Source organism: Epinephelus lanceolatus, chromosome 4 (genome assembly GCF_041903045.1).
Source record: "Epinephelus lanceolatus isolate andai-2023 chromosome 4, ASM4190304v1, whole genome shotgun sequence".
Taxonomy (NCBI): domain Eukaryota; kingdom Metazoa; phylum Chordata; class Actinopteri; order Perciformes; family Serranidae; genus Epinephelus; species Epinephelus lanceolatus.
Window position 1 is genome coordinate 41,898,784 of NC_135737.1, and position 23,376 is coordinate 41,922,159.

Consider the following 23,376-nt stretch of genomic DNA (forward strand, 5'->3'; position numbering starts at 1 on the left):
CACAGTACGAGAGAAACTTTTTTTTTTCTTCTGGACTCTGAGCAGACAGACGGACACAGTGTGATAACACATTAGTATTATAGCTTGCAATTCACTATTCCCAGGGTGGTGGATATGGTAGCCTAGTGGGCATAATGTGTGTCAATAATGAAAAAGTATCGAAAAAAAAATAGAGAGCAGAAACAGAATTCTGACGAAATTGGCCATTCGCAGCGGGTTCTAATTTTGAAAATGGCCTTGATGGAAAAAATGAAAGTATTTTGCCTGATGCAGCTAGGCCACTGATATAGAAAGTCTTATTAAACTTAGAAAATAACCTGCCCCGCTGAGCCCCCAGATGACTTGCCTTGCTAGATTAAGATTAGTTATTTCGCGCCCAGCTTTTCTGTGTTACCATATTTGTTTTTGCTGATTAATGGCTGTAATTTGGAGAAGATCTGTGGCTGTGCTGTAAAGCCTTGAGGAATATATTAGCCTGTATGTCCTTAAATGCTCTTTAACTTAAGAAGCAGCATTTAATATATGGGGAACAACATATTAAAGGGAATCTTCGGTGTTTCAACTTGGACCCTACTTTCCCATGTTTCTGTGTCTGAGGCTGGGATCAGACAGCTGAAGTTTTAGGCCTTTTTATCCCTGATTCATCCCTCCACACAACTGGAGGAGAAATCCAGTCTGGGACCTTGGTCAGTATCGATGTTCGGCCCAGATTATCTGCTAATGTGAGGGTTGGATCCAGTCTTAAATCTCCTCAAGTGCTCACAGGCTTACTGGGGCTGCCCTGGTATTTTTACACATATTTGATATTTAGAAGTTCAAATCTGGATGTACATGGTTATGATAATGTCAGCACGGAGCACCTGACCGTGCCAAGCAATGGTAAACATTCCAGCCCATGAGGCTAACATTAGCTAGTGTTGCCAGATATTACAAATGAGAGTCAAAATCTCATCTCCAGTTCTTGCTAGAGAATAGACAATCATTTTTTCACCCAGACTTGTTTAGCCTTCTGCTTTTGTTTTTGTCACTGCAAAGTATTGTTAACACCACAGCAAGTTGTCGCACCACGTCAGTCTCCATTTTGTTTACGTCTACCTCCAGCTGTGGCTTAGGAGGTAGAGCGGGTCATCCACCAATCGAAAGATCGGCTCCCCGGCTCCTCCAGTCTGCATGTCTCAGTATCCTTGAGCAAGATACTGAACCCCAAATTGCTCCCAATGGCTGTTCCAGTGAATGGTTACTGAGTAGCAGGTGGCACCATGTATGGTAGCCTTGGCCACCAGTGTATGAATGGTTGTGTGAATGGGTGAATGTGACTCATAGTGTACAAAGCGCTTTGAGAGGTCGGAAGACTAGAAAGGCGCTATACAAGTGCAGTCCATTTACCATTTACATCCCCATGAGATCACATGAGGTGATGCCTTCATGCTCCCTCTGGCACGATAATCCTAATAATATCCAGTAGTGTGTGATGTGCCATTATTTAAAGAATTTGTAGTCAGAGAGAACAACATCTGAGAAGTTTCTCCCCAAAACTGGGTCTGACAGAGACTGTCTGAACCCGACTTCACTAAGTGACTAATGGAAATAACAATTTAAGGAAATGGTCCAGTATTGAGTGAGATCACTAAGGCAGGCTGCTGCGAAACAAGCTGCAATGTAGTCGTTCGGGCAGTAGTGCACTGTCACTGTATGTCCACCAAAAGAGCCTGTCAGTGGCTAAGACAAGCACTGTTAGTGGACATACATTGAGGGTGCACTATTGCCCTGGACGATTACATTGCAGCCAGCTGCTGCAATCCGGTCTCACTACGATGTCGTCGAAATCCGGCGTCAGACACTGACAAAAAAGCCGCCCTGTAATGTCGGCATGATACGCGTTGCCATTATAGTTTGCCGCTTGGCGGCATCAGAGGGAAATGGGACAAGAATGAAAGTTAAGGTGGCAAAAGTCCATGTAGTGCGGGCAGGAAAGGTGGTGGATGGGTCGAACAAACATTGACTTTCACCCTGGAGAGTGGTGTTCACGTCCTATTAGTCTGAGTGGGCGGAGGTTTGCTGCATAGATCAGCCTCTCATTGGGCGGTACGAGCCACCCGCTGAAGTCCCGCCCTACCACCTCCGGGTGTGTAGCAGTTTTCAACCGTTTTCAACACGTCCTTTACTAACTTTTGCAGTGTTTGATCTTGCGGGGATGTAGCCATTTTTCTGCCATGGTTTGCATCCTGTAGGCGATATACCTGTTTCCCCTCGGCAATATTTTTGCAAGCAGACCGTTGCTGTGGCACCGCCCAGAACGATTGTGATTGGTTGAAAGAAATACAAGCAGTTGGGGCATTTTTTTCTCCAATATTAAAGTGAGAGTCGGCCCAGCCAGACCTTTCTTTTCTTGAGAAAGGTCTGGTGAGCGAGACTAACGTCCTTTTAGATTCTAAAGCCAAACCCTGTTCTTTTTTTCGTGAACCTAACCACGTGTTTTTGTTGCCTAAACCCAACCATGTGCGTTTGTTGCTGGAGAAAAGTCAATTTGTGGTGTTGTACTTACGTAGTGCTTTTATTTTGAAAAAGACAGTTTGTAGATGATAAATTTCCTGTGAAAATGGAAGTGTATTTTGAAGGAAGACAATGCATGTAACAGGCAGAACTTGACACGGTGTCCCAGAACGTCAACAACCAATGCACCCAGGGTACCTTTCATGTCGTATGTGGACGTCAAAAGTCCATGACCAAACTTCATTATGTGATGAGGTCGGAGTGAGAATGTGTTGGCTGCAGCGGTCTCACTCAGTACTGGAACAGTATAAACAAATGTTGTCTCCATTTGCACTGAGACACAAAACATAAGAAAATAGGGTCCAGGTTTTTTTAATCATTATACATGTACATAATAGGTGATTATGTTAAAGTAATATTATAGTAATCATTAAAACACATTAAAATCTAACTAGTACTAATGGTGCAGAGGCCCCGAGGGTTCGCAGTTCCTCAGTTTGAGAACCACTACTTTGGTTTCTGTGTCACCTCTTTGTACACGAGCCAGGAAAGCCTTTTCGCCGGCTATAAACCACTTAGGTCATTTCCCAGTGAAAAGAAGACCAAATTTAATTTCATCACTGGATGGTGTGGATTCAAATCTGTGCATTGTCATCTGTTTGTATTATTATTTTTTTCCTCCCTCCAGATAACGCTGGCAATATTTTCTCTGCCTCCCAGAATAATCCTTAACCAGCGGAGATAGTCCAAGAGAAAAGTTCCTTTTGAGATAGGCTACTCAGGAAAATTGAAAAAGTTATTATTAATCCCACTGCCCGGCACAAACGGAAAGAAACTAATACATATGCACACGCTCATGTGCGTGCCAGCACATGCCCACACACACAATGAAATAAGGATTTTTCCTGTGAAACATGGGCAACAATAACGTTCTCTCTGCTAAATGAGCCATGTCGTTCAAGGATTTTTCATTTTGCTGCCTTTTTTTTTTTCTTGAAGAAATGAGAATATTTGACATTTAAACAGCAGTTTTAAATGTTTGCTCTGATAAGAACAACACCAGGGTGGTGAATGTCTCGGTGTTCCAGTTATATTAAAGTCTGTCAGTATATCTTTCCCTCCTTTTCTTAGACATTTAAACTCAAAGTCCTCGGGCTACACTGAAATCCTTTAGTCCAGAAATATCCCTCTCAGTAAGCAGGTACAAGAAATTCAGAAATAATGTATTTTCTTTTGGGGGAGGGAATTTATTTTTAAAAAAAGTGAATTTAAAAGTCATAAAAACAAGAAGAGCTGACTTATGCCAAAGCTGGCCTACATTGGGCTGGTAATATTCTATTTCTGTTGTAGCCTGCATGGCCAATTAAAACTGTTTCATAATGAAAGTGCATCTTCAGGCAAGTAACAAAAACACTGTAGTATTTAAATCACACATAGTAGCTACTCAGGGTGAGTTCACAGTGCTTCAGTTGTATAGCATTTGAATCCCTGCATTATAACTAATGTTCTTTAGTGAGTTATGGTGATGCCAGTTTAACACTAATGGCGTTATTATGAGTGTTTGTATGCTAAAATAGTTTGATGTTTTGTAAATATGTGACAGCAGTCTTCAGGGAGTTGTTTGTGGAGTCAATTAAAACAAGATGGTCAGTGCTTCTCAATTGTTTTCATGACGTATCCGTCCTCAGCGCGGCAGGCTCGCTGTGAGCTGGAGTGGGCTGGGATGCTCCAGAGACCGGAGATGAGGGGAGGAGAGAGGGGAGGGCGGAGGATGAGAGGGAGATAGAGGGGAGAGAAAGACAGGAGGGGTGGGGTGGGGGGGGAGAGGAGGAGGAGGAGGGGGGTGCGCCTGTATCCATCTCTCTCCTCCCTGTGACGTCGCTCGGTCTGGTCCCGGGGTGCGCTGCTCTCCAGTCCCGTCTCAGCAGAAACCCACTTCAGTTGCTGCCTCCGTCCGTGCACACACAGAAACCTGCGGTGCGACGCGCGCGTTCCGGTGCGGCGAGGTGCGTTGCGGGCACCCGGTGTCCTTCTTCTTCTTCTCCCACTCCACGCTGCCTGTCTTGTCCCAAATTATCAGTGAACTGTTTCCACACTCCGCTTGAACAGAGAGAGAGAGGAGAGAACCTGAGGCGTTGAATAAGAGGGAGAGGGCGGAAAAAGGAGAAGGAGGAGAGACGGAGAGAGAGGAAAGAAGAAAGAAAGAGAGGAGAGAAGTCGCCGTAGTCGCTCTCCTTCCTCGAGCTGAACCTCCACCGAGAAGATGCTGAGAATAGCCGGCGTGTTGGCTGTAGTGGCTCTGGGGTTGAGCGCCGCTCACACCAAAGGTACGGTAGGTGAAGGGCAACTTGCCTGCTCCGTGTGGTGCGCATCAGCGAGTGCGCTACAGCTTTATTCCTGGTGAATGTGGCCGGAGCGGAGAGGCTGTGTGTGGAATGTGGATGCAGAGAAATGTCCATCTGATACAGATAACTGATTACAGCCTGTCTGTGTGTTTGATGCCTTTTCCCTGCAGTGTTCCTCTTTGGACTTGAGGACACTGACCACTTAAAAATTACTATAACTGCACAGATGGCACTTGATGGTATTTGCTTTGTGTGGCATCCCTACAGTACTTCACCATGACCTTATCACAGCATATTCTTTGAGCTAATCTCATGTGGCATCACTATAACATTGATTTAGGGACTTGCACTTTTGTTGTGATACAGTATCTTCTTCTTCTTTGCTGCAACATTATGAGTATTTTTTGTGAGCGGCTGGATGTAGGAGAAACAGTCTGTCACATTGTTAGATGTTGTGAGACTGTGGGTGTTTCCTGTCAAGGTCTGTTTGTGACAGATAGGTGAAGGTAAGGAGGAGGAAAGAGGAGCAGATGATATGTGAAGTCCTTTTAAATAAGTTTTGTGTGGAAATGTGCAAAGAGGTAGCATCTGGGGGCTCCCGGTGATGCTCAGCGTATTTGAAAATGGGCAGAATAGCATGATAACAGTGGTCTTATTAGTGCATGTGGCCAATAATTAGCTTATGGTGGAGGACCTACTTTACAAATCCTTCCTCCACTTCTGGACAGGGAGGTCCAGATGTGAATGCATGAGTAACTCACTCCCAAAGCTAACTGTAATAGTAAAGCTGATCATATCCTTAAGAGACCAAGCTGCAAGTGCTGCAAAGCAGTGATTGCAAACTCCGTCTACATGCAGCATGACAGCAGCCAGGTGCATTTTACAGAAACATTTGGGTGGTTTCAGGTTTACTTTTGCAAATGTACCCAAACTTTGATGAAGCCATCTGAGGTAATCTGCTTGAAATGCTAAATGTAAATGAAGCAACATGAGGATTTATCAACAGGCTAATTTAATCTACAGCTGCGTTTAGTTCATTAAAATTCCACAACAAATAATCCCCAAAGCCATGGATATGTAATGATGACATCCAGATGTCATAAATGTGTGCCATGCTGTTGGCAGCTTTGCTTCACCACTCAGCTATTTTTAGGTCCACCAGTATCCCCACTGCAGTGGGACCGCTCAATTCTCCAGTGAGCCTGGCGTGTGCCGTAGGTAAGCGGGGCAAACGCGGCAACAGGTATGTGCTAATCAACTCCCTGTGGACGGAGACTGGCTTTTACGCAGCAAAATAACAAGGTGACACCTGTCAGTTTCGTCTGGCGGCGGGGAGACAACACAAGTGTGATAAGCTGTTCATCCTCCTCGCCTCCTGACACAGGGAAAAGCCTCCCCGCCGGTTGGCTGGCTGGCTGCAGCTGCAATCTTTGCTGCATGTGGAAGGAGAACATATGCTAATAGACCTGTTGCAGGCCGTGACCTGGCACAGAGGTCAAGCTTTTGCCTCATATGCACTTTCGTTTAAATAGGATTTACTTGCAAGCCACAATGTGCTGCAGTCGAGGGTCTGTGCTCTTGGGTATTCATTTACATGCTGTTACCTGTTTAAAGATATTGTGTATTAACCTGATAGGTTTATCTATGTAATACTGCAGGACAGGAAACAGGAGCAAACTGGGAAGTTGCATTGTAAGGAGGGATTTATTTTTATTTTTTTGTATCCAGAGCTTGGCTGTGAAGTAAACAAATTACTGCCAAGTCAATGGGGGTGGAAAAACCAAGCACACCATGATTCTAATTGATTCCCTAGGGCCACTGTACAGTGCAGTTAAATCCAGGAGAAAATAAGAGTGTATTGTCTCCAGGATCTGTTGCTACGCTGACCCTCGCTGCTTTTCCCCACTTCCTGTCACAGTTGGCAGGAAACAGAGCCCATAAAAAAGCAACAAACCTAAATTATTTCCCATTTCTTCCCCGTGCATCTGTATCTCCATTTCAGGTTTTTTTTTGGAATGACAACTGAAAGAGTGCATTCGTGTCAAGTGTGGTGAAGGATCCGCCTCCATAGCGTCAATATGCGGAGCTGTTTTCCAGATAACTTTGAAGCGCCGCCACTCCTGTCATTTTCTGTTTAGCCACCGTTTCATTCCGGGAAAGCGTGGACGTGCAACTTCCTTTAATCACCGTCACCCTCGAGTCATCCAGTTAGACTCGGCGTGAACGTGTGTGTCTCTAAATGTGCGTGCATCTACTTAGTATGTGTTTCAGAGTTGTCAGTAATCAGAGCTTGAAGCACTAACACCCCTCTGCTTCTGTGTGTGTGTGTGTGTGTGTAGGTGTGTGTGCGTGGGTTTGCCCGCGTGCACGAGCGGCGAGAGTGATAGAGTGCAGCCAACATGTTGACAGCCGCCAAGTATGCAAAAATTGGGCGAGGAGGTGATGTCGTTTACAAAGGAATTATTGCATTCGCAGATACATGCTGTGGCTCAAACGATTTCCTCAGGACTGACTGTGTCGCCGCTCGACAGGGAGAATCTTCTGGCAGCGAAGCAGAAAGAGCTATAGAGTTTTTTGCCAGTGCTGCCCGGAGCCCCGCTTTTGTGTAATTCCAAGCAATATGAACTCTGAATTTAGATAGCTCATTACCAGCACAGTGTATTTTAATTCAGCTACCCACTGTGTGACTCTTTGTTGGTGGAACCTTTTTTTGCTGCTTTATTATGTCCAAATAAACACACTGTACATGTTTTACAGTCTGTAAACACACAAACAGTTTGAATGTAGTATTTCGCCTTCGGAGGATGTCTCTCGGTAAAAAGCTTTAGACTGTGGCTATAGTCTGACGCCTGCTTGTGAAGTCGCAGGATTAATTGACGCTGGTCTTATAATTTATGGTTTTGCGTATATAGGTCTCATGCATGTGTGTCTGGGCGTGTAGGCTTTTGTGTGCGCGTACAAGGGATAAAGAAAGCCAAGAGGATAGTCATTTGAGGATCCCATTAGCAAATAAAAAAGGGGGGTGACAAAAAAACAAGAGGCAGATTTATATCCCCCCCTTTGGAGAGAGGAAGTGCATTATGGGAGCACTCTATAAATCCTCCAACGAGGCTGTGACACAGGATGCGGCACAAATCCTCCTCGGCCTGTAGAGGCCAAGGGAAGCAAGGCTCAGCGACATGGAGGAACATCACACATGCTTTTATAAACACTCGCTTTGTCCTCGAAGCTTCGCTGATCTCGGTACAGCGCCACGCCATTTGGGAAGCAGTAGGGCTTAGTGGCTGCAGCAACGGAACGGCGACCCGGCCGCTGATCCCAGCGCAGTTCCTACAGCCATCAGAGACATAAAGAAAGAGCTGGAGAGTGAGTCAGGGTGGATAGTGTTTAAGCTGTCATCTTCAAACAAGGAGGAGAAGGAAGGATCCTGTGATTACTGATACAGGATAAAAATGGAGCTCTGCAGCTTATTGAACTTTAGCTTTAAAGTGAGCAAATTCTGTTTTTGTTGCTAATGAGGAAAATAATCTTTCCTTTCTGCCTCAGTGTTAAGTATGGAATGAGAGTAGTGTTGAGTGGGTGTTTGTTGTCTCTTTTTAGACTTACACAAAAAGTCACAAATGAAAGGAAGTTTTGTCCCTGAAAGCTATTATCAGATCTTAGTGTAGTGAGGCATCCCACCATGGCCTGTACACTTACATCTCCCTCCATCTTTACTCTGTATACAGTGTCTGACTCTGTTTGTTCTACCTCTTGTATTTTTGTCTCTTCCAGCTCTATTGTCTTTTCAGATGTGGAGAGAGGGGGGTGTTGGAGTGGAGTCAGAGTGTGTGCGAGCATGTAGTTCAGTAGCTGACTGAACTGGGTGCACCGAGCAGTGAGTGGGTGTCTCGTCTTCCTGGAGCTTTTTCTCCCTTTTTTTTTTTTTTTTTAAGTGTCTTTGAGTGGTCATGGCTGACCATACTTGGCAGTAGATATTCAGACAGCCAAGGCTCATTGATTTGCCCAACAAAGTGTGTGTGTGAGAGAGAAAAAAGAGGGAGAGAAAGAAAGAGAGACACAGACAGGATTTGACTAGAATAATACAATTTTTTGCAGCATTAAATTAGAATCTCCAGTGTTTTTTTTGAGGTGTGTTTGGATGGACAGAACATGACTGGAGAGGGAAGAAACGAAACCTAAAAAACAAGGGAGGAAAGGAAAATGAAATTAAAGTACACAGAGAAAAAGATTAGAGAGGAGAATAGAGATGCAGTTAAAAGTTCATTCTTGACCTTGGAAACGGCACTTAAGAAACAATCTCACCACGAGGTCTGTTTAATAACTGCTGAATTTTTCAATCCTATTACATGATCTGTATCAGCAGATGGAGTTGCCCAGTTGTCTTGGAACTGTGCACAGATTGTCAAGTTTTACTGAGAACTTTAAGGACTTCACATCTTTGTTGGCTTAAAAACTGAGAAAGAGATGTTTTAGTGAGGCTACTGTGGCTGAACAATGCATGCAACTGTCTATCTTAAATTTGCTAATGCTGGCTAACGTTAGCCACCATATTCTACTGGTCATTCGAGACTCAGTAAGGCTATACCAACAAAAGCCCAGTTTCCACCAAACACTTTCGGTATGGTGCCTTTGGAACCCAAAGTAACCTTTCAGACATGGTACCTAGACCCTAGAGTTCCCACTGCAAACAGCACTCTTAAATGTGGGCGGGGTTGTTGTCACTATCGTCATTATTGGTGACACAGATGGAAGTCTGCACCTCGTTTATCGTCCACAGAACGAGGCTGCACGCCGACATTTTCAGAACAAAATAGAACAGACTGCAGTGAGAGTCTCTCTCCATGGGATATTTAAAAATAGCAGGTTTGTGCATTTAGTCCTTCTGAGGCAAGCTCAGGGGTTTAGTGTTGCTGGAGCCCACAGGAACGACGCTCCACTCATTACTAACTTTAAGTCATATAAAAACTAAAATAATGGTCAAAGTTGTCACAGTGAAATTTAAGGTGTGCTGATGGATTCACGTCGTTAACTCATGCATTGAGTAACATTACAAGTTAACGTTCCACCTTAAAAGTTGCCGGCAGTCGGCCCAGTGAATGAAGTTTTTCTCAGACTACAGCTGCTGTGTTGTTAGTCTACTAATAAAACTCTCCACAGTATAAACAGTGGTTACATGAGCCTCAAAACCAGACACAACTCAGCCCTGAGCAGAGTGACCGTCCTCTACTGACCAATCAGACTGCAGTGTTCACAGCTCCACCTTTTAGTACCAGATCTGTGTGCTAGGTACCCCAACAAAGGGGGGACCAAAATTGCAGATGTAAGGAACAATTGCAATTGGTACCATCCACAAACTGGAAAAAAAGGTACCAAACTGAACTGAATCATGCGGCACTGCTTGGAAACTGGGCTAAAATCCTTGAATGTATTGAATTGAGCAAGGCTGTGTATTATTGCTAACGATTCAAACTTTTCATTTGAAGAGAATGCATGTGCTACACTACATGACTAGAAATATATGGACACTTAAGCACTCCATCCATATGTGATTATCGTACATCTGATTCCAAAACCTTGGGCATTATCCTGCTGCTTTCACACTTTTTTTCACACACATTTTGGAACCTGGTCGTAGAGATTTTCTCCCCTTCACTTACAGGAGCATTTTAATCAGGAGAGACAAATGAATGAAGTAAAGATAATTGTTTAATAGCGATTACAGGTGTATGGATTAACAGATGATATGGGATAATTAAGATTTGAGAGAAAGACTTTGGAGCTTAGACTGTACAGGGAGATTTTGTGATTGAGGGGTGTCTGCACTGAGCAGCAGCAAGATAAATCCCACCATGGAGACACTTGTGGTGGTGGTGGCTGGTGACTCTGCTGAGAAGCTGATTAGGCTGATGATGAATCTACGAAGACTAGGCAGTGATAGGGAGGTGGAGGGCCGACACAGCTGCAGCATTGACATACGAAAGGCAGAAAGAGAGTCATGTTTAAAAAAGACAGCAGCAAGATGATAATAAAGGTGTGTCGCTGGGCTGTTGGTTTAATGTGATTAGCTGATAGAGCAGCTGATGTCTCTATTGGCAGCATCAGACGGTGACGGTGAGAAATTGTGAGTGAGAAGGAGTGTATGGCAAATGGTATAGGAGAATTACATTACAGACCTAAGCATGCACAGTCTTCCTGACTGAACTTTCACTAGGATTTCATCACTGAGTAGGTTTGAACCCCCCCACCCTGGGTTCGAACCAGTAACCCTCTTGCTGTGAGGCGACAGTGCCAACCACTGCACCATAATGCTGCCAAAAATTGCAATGCATCTAAGAATTGATTTATTCCCTCCATCTCTAGTGGTGAGGTCCCAACACTGATGTTGGAGAATAAGACAGTTGGCGTTCCAATTCATCCCAAACGTGTTAGATGGGGGTTGAGGTCAAGGTACTTTACCAAATTGGAAAACAGTGTTTTTATGGGTATTGCACACAGGGGCATCGTCCTATTGAAACAGGAAGGGGCAGTTTATTATCTTAAATTTCACTTTTTGCTTTGCATTATTGCCAAAGTTGAACAAAGTGGCTGAGTCCAAACCAGGACAAACAGATCGAGACTGAAGCTACACAAAGATACGACAACAAGGTTTTCCCTTTACTGTCTGCCACTTCCACTTCTATTCCATTAGTAAAGGTGAAAGTTGTCACTACTCGACAGTAACAGAATCTATTAGACAATAATGACCATACACCTTTGGCTGCATTGTCAAACTCTGACAATGGACTTTCCAGAGTCATTATCACATGAAGCCATATATGCAAAACTGCATGTCTTTGTGTGGAGTGCTGCACTCAGTCCCCACGTCTTCGGGATAATCAAGTTTGTTAGACATTTTGAGTGTCTTGCCCGACTCTCACCGTCCTTTGGTGATGTGCTCTCATGGCCTACAGCACATGGCAAAGACACCACTTATACACACATAACACCCAAGAGCTCTCCAGGGTGTTCAAAAGACTCCCTCTGCTTCTTCAGTCCTCCTCTCATCCATTTGCTCCTGTTTTCCTCCAATCACTTACCTCTGCTCCAATCTCACCAGCGGGCTCTCTTCTATTTTTCAGCGTGGGGTGATGACACATGTGAGACACACACATTCACTCACACAGACACACACACACACACACACACTGATGAGTAGCAAAGGGTTACACAGACAGATAGTGCCTGACCTGTCCCTCTCCACCAGCTGGGTATGGCTGACCTCAGAGGAAATGATCAGAGGGAGAAGATGGAGAGAATTAGAGGACGAGTGAGAGCAGAGAGGGTCAGAGAGAAAGTTGCAGATCTTTGTCTCTGTGACTCATAAATCTTCACAGTTGACAAGTGGAGCACTCGGAGTTGAGTGCAGACTTCTATAATGGACATGTAGACAGGACAAGAATGGCTGAGTAACTTACAGACCTCTCCCTGCTTTCAGTGGTGGCATTCATCTATATGTGTCCATCTATCCATACATTACCTACACTTTTTTATCCTGTAAAGGTGTGCAGGGGGCAGGAGTCTATCCCAGCACACAGTAGATAAGGAAGCTATTATTTCATAGTCACACTGATCTTAAATGTATACTAAATTAGCCTTTTGGCATACAATCAACCCAATTGCCAGAGAAAAATGTCAGCATTGTTTGCTGAACCATGGATACGTTACATTCTTAGGGTGCTGTCAGACCTAGAGTCGTCTCCTTTGGTCTGAATCAGGGATTCATTTTGTCACAAAGTTGTATAATTGCCTAGAGTTGGTTCGTGTTCTCACGGCAGCATTTACAAGCGGACCAGATCAAATGCCTTGTGTGAGAAAGCTGCTCTTGATTGGTCAGAATTTCCATGTGGGAGAAATCCAGGAAGTAAAGCAAACGTTGAAGAAGAGTACACTTGCAAGATAAATGTGACACTTTCTAATGTCACAATGGAGGGACAACTACGCAGGTTGATTTTAGCGCTGCTCATCGTGGACTATATTGCTGTCATTGTTCATTTTAGTCAAACCATACAGTTTGAAAACGAGGCGCGGCTCCAACTAGAAAACAATGTTTTGATGCATTGGATGTGCTGAATGTGCATATTAAGGCAGTACAGGAGGAGGTGCACATTAATAATCCTCCAGGACTGTAACATGCTCATGTTTAACCCAAACAATGTGTCATGTGACTGCAGTTGCTTCACATCCAGGTCGGAACACGTTCTCTAGGCAAACAAACCGCAGTTCATTTGTAACCGGACTGAGACCACCTTTTCAAGACGGTCTCGGTATGGTTGTTAAGGTGTGCACCAGAGTGTGATTGCTGTGTTCACACCTGCCTAAACGAACTGCACTTAGGGGGCAAACGAACTTGAGTTTGATTGAACCGAACCAAACAGGGCAGGTGTGAAAGCACCCTGAATCTGGTTAGGTTTAGGCACTAAAACCACTTGGAAAATATCATATTTTGGTTAGAAACACCTGGTTTTATGGGCACAATCTCCACTGGAAACGCAGTAATGTTTCATTAAAAAACAACCAGTTTTACCGACACTAACTCAGCAGGATAGGCAGTAATGTCTTAAAAAAAAACCCAACTACTTTTCATGGCGCTGTCTCCACTCGAGACATGGTGATGGGTTGCTACGAATGCAGCAGGAGGTCAATACAACATACCTGGGTCTGGTGACTAAAAGACAGCTTGGCACGCATCTTGCTTAGGTTTCACACCATCCTCAGTTCATACACTCCATCACTTCAGAAATGTGGATATGATCCGTATGGTTATTCATGGTTTGCAAAGACTTACAATGCCATCATTTTCTTATGGTGAATGGGCAGATATGTCTGCCAGCAAGTATTCCTACAATGCTCTTGAAACAACACTAGCCTACATATTAAACATTCAGTACAATACTATGTCTGGCTGAGCCAAGAAGTAGTCCTTCATAAAACAGCAAATTATGGATTTTACACTTCGTCTGTCTCTTTACATATTAAAGAGAATATACTGTGTTAATTATGGAGCTTTACAGGCTGATTTTGTTACCCATAGAGAGAGCAATGCTAATTGTTGCCCCCTGTTTCCATTCTTTATGTTAAGTTACCTTAATTGGCTTCTGGCTCTGATTACATATTAACCATACAGACATGAGAATGGCGTCAGTCTTCTCACCTGCCTCTCTGCAAGAAAGATGACTGGACTGCCTTGATCCCAGGTATATGTTCTTACTGAAACTCCTGGCTATATGCTTTTGTCCTATTCTTACACTTTCTTGCTTACAATGCTTTGTGTTCAAAGCTAGTGTAAGGCTACCACAGCTTCACAGCTCAGGACAGCTTCATATTGAGGTCAGCCCTGCTTGAGCATTGGTTTCTTGTTTCAGCAGCGCGGTGATCAGCAACACACCCTCTTCATTGTCAGTCTAAACACAAACCCCATTAGCACCATGTATTTCCTAATGGTTTGCAAGGCTGATGATTATCCACAGGTACCGGGCTGCCCGTACGCACAAATTAATCAAGCTTTAATTTTTATTTTCTTCATTAGTCTACATCCCCCTCAAAGCCCGACACAAACGCAAACACACTGGCACGCACCGCACAAACACACACTACACAAGCTGTCCCCGTGTGATTTTGCCTTGATGATTGTGTTAAGTGCTCATCACTTGCGTGTCTGTTCTCCTATCTGTGCTCAATTTCAATTAATCCGTCCATTTCCCCATGAAGGCAACAGTTGTCATCCCATATGTTAGCCACTTACAAGCTTAACAGGAGCTGGCAGAGCTTATATCTATACACCCAAACATTCCTGAGCACACACACAAACAAATAAAAGAAACACATGCTGGTACTTTCCTATGGACGCTTTACATGGAAACATTCTCTTCTCCACTTGTAGATGCGCAGGCTCGTTGCACTCGGGGCTTTTTGGGCAGCTCATCAGTGCTGAGGTCCACAGATTCGTCAGCCCTGATAAAAGGCGTGTTATTTAGTGCTGGTTGTTGTGAATTACAGTACTTGTGTCAGTGCCCCTGGCATTAGTCCAGCCTGCCAGCAGATGCTCAAAAGTCTGTCACCCCTCTGCGGTGTTAATGATAGGTAGTGATTGGAGATCAGGTCTGCCTGGCTTATGTCTGTTTACCTACATTATCTCTGCTATTATCAGACCGCCGCTGCTTTCTATTCCTGTTGACTGAAATATGAGTCATTATGTATTTCTAAAACACAAAGAGCCGGGTGCCAGACACTTATCTTGCTTTAATACACTGTATCATCAAGCCTTTGTATATTTAATATATGCTGGTGCATCCTAGATTACTAGAAAGGCTTTGATTGCTGCCTCGCTGCTGCTGTTTTGATGGCAGTGTTGTTTTCACTCTCCCTAAGAAATACTGCACGCTCACTGAAAACATTGCAAGACAACAGAGGAGTTCTACTCGAGCAGACATGAGGCGAATGCTCGGCGCTGTCCTCGGTCCTGACATGAGCCAATGGCACTCAGCAAGAAACTGCAGCAATGGAGCTGTCCGTCGTGCTGAAAGCAGACTCACCAGACGCTTTTGACTTTCCATTAGCCTGTGCCTCAGTGTGAGCGGGCATTTGCATACACCAGCATGTGGGGATATTGGAGGGGCGGAGATATGTGAGAACACACCAGGGACCCGACAGCCCGTCACAGCTATGATAAGGCTGAGCAGTGATTGATGAGTGACAGATGGACGGGTGAAAATGGCCAGGAAATGTGCAGCATTTCAATGATGATGCCTGAGCAGTACTGTTTTAATATTAACTCTTACAGGGTGAGACACAATGTCAGACTGATGGGATACTTCCACTAATTCAAGCCTGTTTCCACAATCAGATTCTGACTCTGAACGATGGGCTCCTATCTGAACACACCCTTTTCTGCCAGAGTTGGTACAATTTCATCAGGTCTTTGTGTTTTTGTCCTTGCTCTCCTCAGTGTCTTTAAAGCAGCAGAAGAAAATGTTTGCATTGTACATTTCTGCAAATCATAAATATGTTGCACATGCATGTTTCATTCATATCATATCAACGTTTCCAGTGTGTGAGCTGACTGTTAATTAGAGGTGGATGGTGGATGGCAAGTCACCTGGGCGAGATGCCTGCCAAGCTGCAGACCGCTGTTTGAGACCAACAAACAACAAAACAATTGCATTGTAGCAAATCATTGCTGTGTTTTCGGGGGCTTTTTAGAGCTCCAAAGTTGGCTGTTTTGTGGAGACCCATGGTGTTCTTCCAGCAGCTTTTCAGGCTCCAAAGGTGGATGTTTTGTAGAGGCTCGTCCAGCGGGGACATTGGCATGACAGCCGATTGTTTTTTACCAAGATATTGCAGCTTTTTCTACCAGGATTGTGCCCTTAACACCAGGTATTTTAAGCCAAAACATGATCTTTTCCTGACTATAACCAAGTGAATTCTGTGCCTATACATAACCACACATTAACCACAGTGTTGTTGAAGTGTAAAGTTTCATTGATTGCACTGCATAATGTGCAAATGCAATGTACAGTGGTGACATTTTTTGAGGCAATTATGTTGTTTTAAAGTTGATGGGACTTTTGTAGCTTAAGAGGGAGCACAGCAAAATCTGGTGATGTCACTTGAGTCAGTGACAGTTGGGGCAGACTAGGCCCAATCCCATTTCTACCCCTTAAATCTTCCACTTGATATTGAGTGCCCCCGTTTGCGAGATAACCTTTGATGAGGGAAGTGAGAAATATTAGGGTAGAGATCTGTCCCTAAGAAATGGGACACCACTTCATGCATATCGGCGAGGCCGACGTGCAGGCATACATCACGTGTAGTAACAACGCAAGATACCGGTAGTTATTCAGGTTTGAAAATACCAGCTCCAGCGCTGTGTTGTGGCGTGTGCTATGTTTATTCTTCTTCGTCTGATGAATCAACGGAGAAGAAATGCTGAAAACAGGAGGCGCCTACGACGTCTTCTAGTTCGATTTTGTGCGGGTAAGTCGGTTTGTTTAAATATTTTGACGCTGTGTTCAACTGAATTGCTGGTGAGTTTACGCTAGTCCAACCATCTGTTGTTTGTATAGCCTACATTCCGATCGTACAGTAACAAATTGTTTTCCAAAACTTGCTGAAGTTGCTGACTTCGCAAGGTGTTCTGGGAAATTTCATCTTCCACTTAAAGTGTAGGTTGGGCTCCCTTTGAATCTAGGGCGGGTTTTAAGTGTTGGAAACCACTTCCACTACCTCAATTCTGTTTTGGGACACGTCTAGCCTAAACGTGAACGTGCACAACCAAGTGCAAGTGGGTATTTCTAGGGGAAGTGTGGTTACTGGGACAGGCCCTCAATCTTGTGGTGTAGAGTTAGAAAGAATTGAGCTTATCAGACCTCTGCAGCCCGCTCCTCATCTCTACTTGAGGCTAGAGGCTAAAGACCATGTTAAGCACTACTAGCATTACACAAGCATTCCAACTGAACTCGGTGGTTGAGTTGTATTGTGGGTAATAGGCACTAGGTTTTTTCGAAAATAGAATAATGTATGGAATAAAAAAAGAGAACATCTCTGATTCCGCGGCATCAATTTTGATCTTTCTTTTTTTTTTTAAACTGTCCATGTTGAGTCTAACAATGTTATAGGATTGCAATTTTGAATGTATTTATTTATTTAGTTAGTTAGTTAGTAGCAGTTTATTTCAAACATGTAAGTAGCAAATAAACAAAATACTCATATAGTCATTAACAGGTGACTAAATGAAGCATGAAAACTGAAAACAACATGTAATGATTTGTTTTACATGTTCAAAAAGGAGTGTGTGGAAGTACAAACTTATTTATCCCACCCCTTCTCCATGAATTAATAATAGTCAGTTATGTAGCTCCCCACCAATACAAAGCTGTACAATAGTTAATTCTCCTAGACCTATTCTTGTATATTCTTATATATATATATATAATCCTTATTAATTGGTAGAATTCTCCTTTAAACTCTGAAGAAATATAACATATATAAAAGGCATTTTTTATACATGCACTTAGTTGTTGCTTTGATTGTTATGCATATATAATATTCCTTTGTTTTTCCCCAGTGAATCTAAACTCCAAATCTTTTAGTTTGGCTAACATGAACTTGTATGAGGCTCTAACAGTCATGAGATCGATCCAGTCCTTATAACAAGGTGTGTTTGTATTTTTCCAGTTCCTTAGAATAACTTTGGCTTTATTAAGGAAGCCTGTGAGAGCCAACCCAAATTGTGCCTGTAAGTCCAGCTGGTTGAACAGATTTGTTTTCAAAAAGGCAAAAACATGGTGTACTTAGCAAGGACGGTTCCAACCACTCCTTGTTTGCCCTCACCACTCTGGGTCCAAAACATAGAAACAAGTTGACAGTCCAACCTTTTACATCTCCAGCACTTATTACTTTGAATTACATCAAGCTTTTTAAGTCTGACTGCAGTCCAGTAATATCTGTGAGTTATTGGTACCTTGTGTTTTGGACCACTGCTACAGATGTAGGTTTTGAAGGCGTGAAAATGTCCCAAAAAAAATGCATTCAATGCGCAAAAAAAATGCACAAACAAAAGCAGAGAAGAACACTACAAGCTAGCAAGCACGGACGTAAACAATGCATGATTTGAAATATTAATAAATTTGGCTTTGCGAATGTACTACGAGGAAGGAAACACCTCAAGGATACACAAATGTGTCTGAGTATAAAACACTGAATATAAACCTTTGTCTCCCGAAAAAACCTCCATGTCGTAAATTGAAGTTTTGACAGCCAAGTTTCAAGGAGCTTTAAACTCGAAGCACTAATTAAGAATATACAAATACTGATGTGAGTGTGTGTGCTCCTTTTGTGTGTGTGTCCGTGACTCTCTGTAGCATCTGGGCCACGGAGCCAAGAACCATAAAACATCTAAAAATAAATACTGCTCCAACAGTCTGAAGTGTATTGAGTTGTGGCCAACGACTCTCACTTGCCGGCTGCTCGGCCATATTTCCAAGCTGCTATAGAAATCAGCTATAGAAATCTCTGCACAATGATCCATGAACCCTGCGGCTTTGTGATGACTTTGTGGAGAAGTGTGCATGCGTGTGTGTGTGCGTGTGTGTGTGTGTTTGACTTATGAAAAGGCGATTGCTCAAAACTAGAAATGTATCCACGTGATATAGTGTCCTTCATTCCAAGACATCTCTGGCGATTGCTCGCTCACACACACACATGAATGCACACTCACACACACACACACACACACAAACAAACACACACACATGCACAGGTGGAGCATTTGAAATGAACAGGTGGGACCAGCTTTGTGTAGAAGGGCCTGTCACGGATGCAGCAATTTTATTCTTCCGCTGTAACTGGGCCACTGACACACACACACACAAGCACACACACACACACAGTGGCACACACACTGCGAGCTCCTCCTCTCCCCTCTCTAAAGGTGCACCCCAGTTCCCTGTGGCTGTTGCACAGGCTCAGTAATTGCATTCCCAAACGTGTGTGTGTATACGTCTGTGCATGTGTGTGTTTACCTGCCTCTAGGTCAAATCCTGAGGGACGTGAACTCTCTGCTGGGTTATATCATTTTTTAACGGGACGCTCAGAGCCTCATTTGTCCCTGTGTGTTTTGGGAGAAATCACCAAGGTGTTCCCATCTCCCTCCCCAGGAAGGCAGAGAGCACATAGAGTACCTGTCAGCTCGTACACGCCCAACAGGCTCCAGTAGTTAGTAAAAAGAAAGGCCACAATTTGATTGTTTTTCAAACCTGCATGTGCCCACATGTTTATTTTGCTTTTTTACCAGCTGTCATCGTGCAGCCGCTGCTTTAGCTCATATTTGTGTCCTGTTTCTCTTCATCCTTTGCTGTGGTCCTGCAGCAGACAGCAGCCCGGCTGCAGCAGCTCCCCCTGTGTTACCAGGAGGAGGATCTGGGTCACCATGTACCTGCTCCTCCCACTGCCTTGCATCCTCTCACTCCCCCCTTGTTCACCCTCTGTTCTATCTCTCTCCATCTTACCCTTTTTCCATGTCTCTTCCTTGTCTGCCTTTGTCTAATCTCAGAGCCAATAATATCACAAATTCAATCACTCCTCTTTTTTTTCCCCCAATGTTTTTTTCAATCTTTCGTCCTCATCTCTTCCCGTGCTCCCGCTGGGATTTCGTGATGTAGCATTAGCGTGGAGGTAATTACCGACGGCGAGGCTTAGCCAGGTCTTATCACACTGTTCTCTCCTTCCCTCAGGATCCGTCTCTCCCCTTTCTCATTCTCTTTCAGCTTCTGCCTCTTCCACCGGGACCCCGTGGAGATTCTCCTTTTGGAAAGCCACTGGGTTAAGGACATCTAAAAGCTAATATTTTAATCTGATTTCTCTGTTAGTTGTGCCCTCAGAGTAGCTTTTGTTGACTCTATTAGGCCGGCTGTGTTTTATTAAGGCCAAACGTACCCTGAAGAGACTGCGAGTCTAAACATGCACAGTTAATATACATAAACAACTTTGCATGCTGCACACACACATATTACATGTATACCCTTAATTTCTTTGTCACACATACATGAATATATATAAACTCATACATGTAAACAAGAAAAGTTGCGCAAGTATGCAGAAACACAAATTTTTTCGTCCTCCTCACACACAGGTGCGGTTGTACGTGTTCGGACATCCTGGGCTATAAGCTTATTATAGAGTGGTGAATAATTAAGGTGCTATGTTCATTCATTAACCACTCAAAAATTGTTGGCAGGAGACATACACACTCCCTCTCATAAGCCTTTCTGTCCGCCCCACCATCTCTCCTTTGCTCTCTGCCCTCTATTTGAATATCTTGTCACTTAGAAATACTGTATGTTAACATGGATGCCCGTGTGTGTGCCTGTGTGTGTGTGAAGGTCACACATTTTTCTAACCAGCACATCATTATTAAATCATGAATTCACCCCTGGCTCGCTCACTCCTCCTGTCTTGCCCTGTTTGGTTCTCAGGTTGTGTTGGGGTTATGTGCTATTTTTTCTTTGCTCATGCGTGCATGTGGCAGGTATGGTGTTGTATCTGTCCATGCATGTGCATGAATGTGTGTGTGAATGTGTGTGTGTGTGTGTGTGTGTGTGTGGGCCTCGGCCCGGCCCCTGGAGTTCTCATTACGGTGAGAGTGGATGGCCGAGCCCAGCCCTAACATCTGTCTAGGAGAGTGGAGGGGCCCCACACCGAGCTTGTAGCCAGGGAACACCCTCGGAGGAGCGGCCGCTTTCTGCTGCATAACAAACCACACCGCTGCACCTTGCTCCGCAGAAAAGTTCACTTCTGTTACGTGTTGCATTTTAACAAAGCTCTGTGAATAAATAAGTCCATCAGGATGCTGCATTTCATAGTGTGTGACATCCAGTCAGTTTAACTAGAGCCTGGTTGATACATTATCGGCCCTGAATTGGATTTTGCATATGTTAGCAAACAAACAGGAATATAAAACTCTCAAATGTTCTATTGACAGACTTAAATATTGTTTTGTTTCATGTGTTTTTATTATTGGTTATTAAATTTCAATAGTGCTTACTCATCTAATATGATCTCCTATATGATTCGACTGATATCCATGTAGGTGCCATCTATTTTTCTTTATTTTGGGGGTATTCTTGCCATTATTTGATAGTGGACAGTTAAGAGGAGACAGAAAACAAGAGCATATTGAGGGGAAATGACAGCTGAGACAGAACCAGGATGCAATAACAGTATATAGCACAGTGATACTCATCTTGCAGCCTGTGGGACAAATCTGGGTGCAGGGTGGCCTGCCCATCATTTTTTTTAATTCACAATGACAACAAATTTATTTACAATGAGACAATGACAATGTTTTTTTGTAATTTTAATGTTAATAAGGTATGCATGAAAAATAAAGCATCAGAACAGAGCTTGTTTATCAGAAAAGTGCCCGGGTGGATGCTCTGACAGAGGCCCCAAATGTCCTCAAATCCTAGAAACGCTCGTATTTACACCTGACCTGCATGGGCAGCTTCCATTGGATTTGCCTCTTGGCAAAGATGAGTGAGGGACAGCAACCTGAAAATGTTGAAAACAGGCAATTCATTTATTATATATACTGATAAATATTATTGTTTGCTATAACTGACTCCTGGCCTCCTATCATTATGCAAAAGGCCCGCTGGGCGAAGCAAGTTCAATATCCCTGATAAAGCATCTGGCCTCCTGGACATTCCACTGTTGCTCACGTCTTCCATAATACATTTTATTGTTCATTTAAGGTTCAAAGTTCATTCCTGACTTTGAAAAACAACAGCTCACAACAAGGTCCATTTAATAGCTGTAGCTGTTGCTCAGTGCTTCACAGGCAGATAGAAATTTGGCTAGTTGTTTTTCTTCTGAGCACCTTAGGGATAGTCAAAGGCAAGTTGGCGTAAACCAAATCCTCAAAATTAAACTTTTAAATGACCTTAAGAATTACATAAAAGTGCTTTCTGATTTGATGCCCCTATTGGCAAGAAGAATTATTAAATAAACCATTTTCTGCTCTTATACAGATGGTTAAGGTTTGGTTAGATTGAGGCACAAAAAAACTTGGTTAGGGTTCATTCATTTTCCATAACCACTTACCCTGTTAAGTATCGCGGGGGGGCTGGAGCCTATCCCAGCTTACAGTGGGCGAGAGGCAGGGTTCACCCTGGACAGGTCACCAGACTATCACAGGGCTGACACATAGAGACAGACAACCATTCACACTCACATTCACACCTACGGACAATTTAGAGTCACCAATTAACCTGACATGCATGTATTTGGACTGTGGGAGGAAGCCGGAGTAAACCCTCGCTGACACAAGGGCTCCCCCAACCAAGGTTTGAACCAATAACCCTCTTGCTGAAAAGTGACAATGCTAATCACAACACAATCATGGGAATGGTTGGGAATGCTTTTGGTTAAATGTACAGCTTTGTTAGGGTTAGGGGACCTTTGTTGTCACGGTTACAATAGCCCTTTTTAAGTAGGAATTGTGCAAATTTGCAGGAAAGCCCAATCAGTCTTCTTTCAGCATTGGCAGTATAAAAACAAAATCGGGGAGTTCAGCAAAATGCCGCCTACCTACTTTTGTTTATACAGAATGCGCCTTTTTCGGGGCAATGGGGGTCATGAGCAAGTAACAAAATGTGTAGCTCAGTGTGTGACGTAAACAGTGACGTGGGAGGGAAGCTGCGGCTGGTCAGTCCTTCGGCAATTCTCTCATAAGTCGGCCCGTTCTTCACCGTCCCCGTCATCTGACAGTTAATGGCTTCTTCGTTTACGAGGGCAAGGAGGGCGTGCAATTCCTTGTCTCCCCAGTTGCTCATCTTTACTGTGTCTGTCAGGTTTGCGTTTCCCTCTTGCTACTAGCTGCTCGCTAATTCCTACTATCAGCTGTTTGCTGTTTATCCACCGCCATTGGCTCGCACGTGCAGCGTCATTAACAGCTCCTCCTGTGGCGGAAGATTGCCTTGTTCTGTTTAAACCAAAAAGG

The 23,376-nt window shown here is 43.7% G+C and overlaps 1 protein-coding gene across 1 annotated transcript in view; it reads left to right on the top strand.

The window, feature by feature from the left end:
• Positions 1-4,376: 4,376 nt before the first annotated feature.
• The window catches only part of LOC117260077 (calsyntenin-2-like), a 373,596-nt gene continuing 354,596 nt past the window's right edge, over positions 4,377-23,376 (top strand). The window contains exon 1 of the mRNA XM_033631954.2: positions 4,377-4,820. Coding sequence (XP_033487845.2) covers positions 4,757-4,820 — 64 coding nt within the window. The 5' untranslated portion in view covers positions 4,377-4,756. The remainder of the gene's footprint in view (positions 4,821-23,376) is intronic.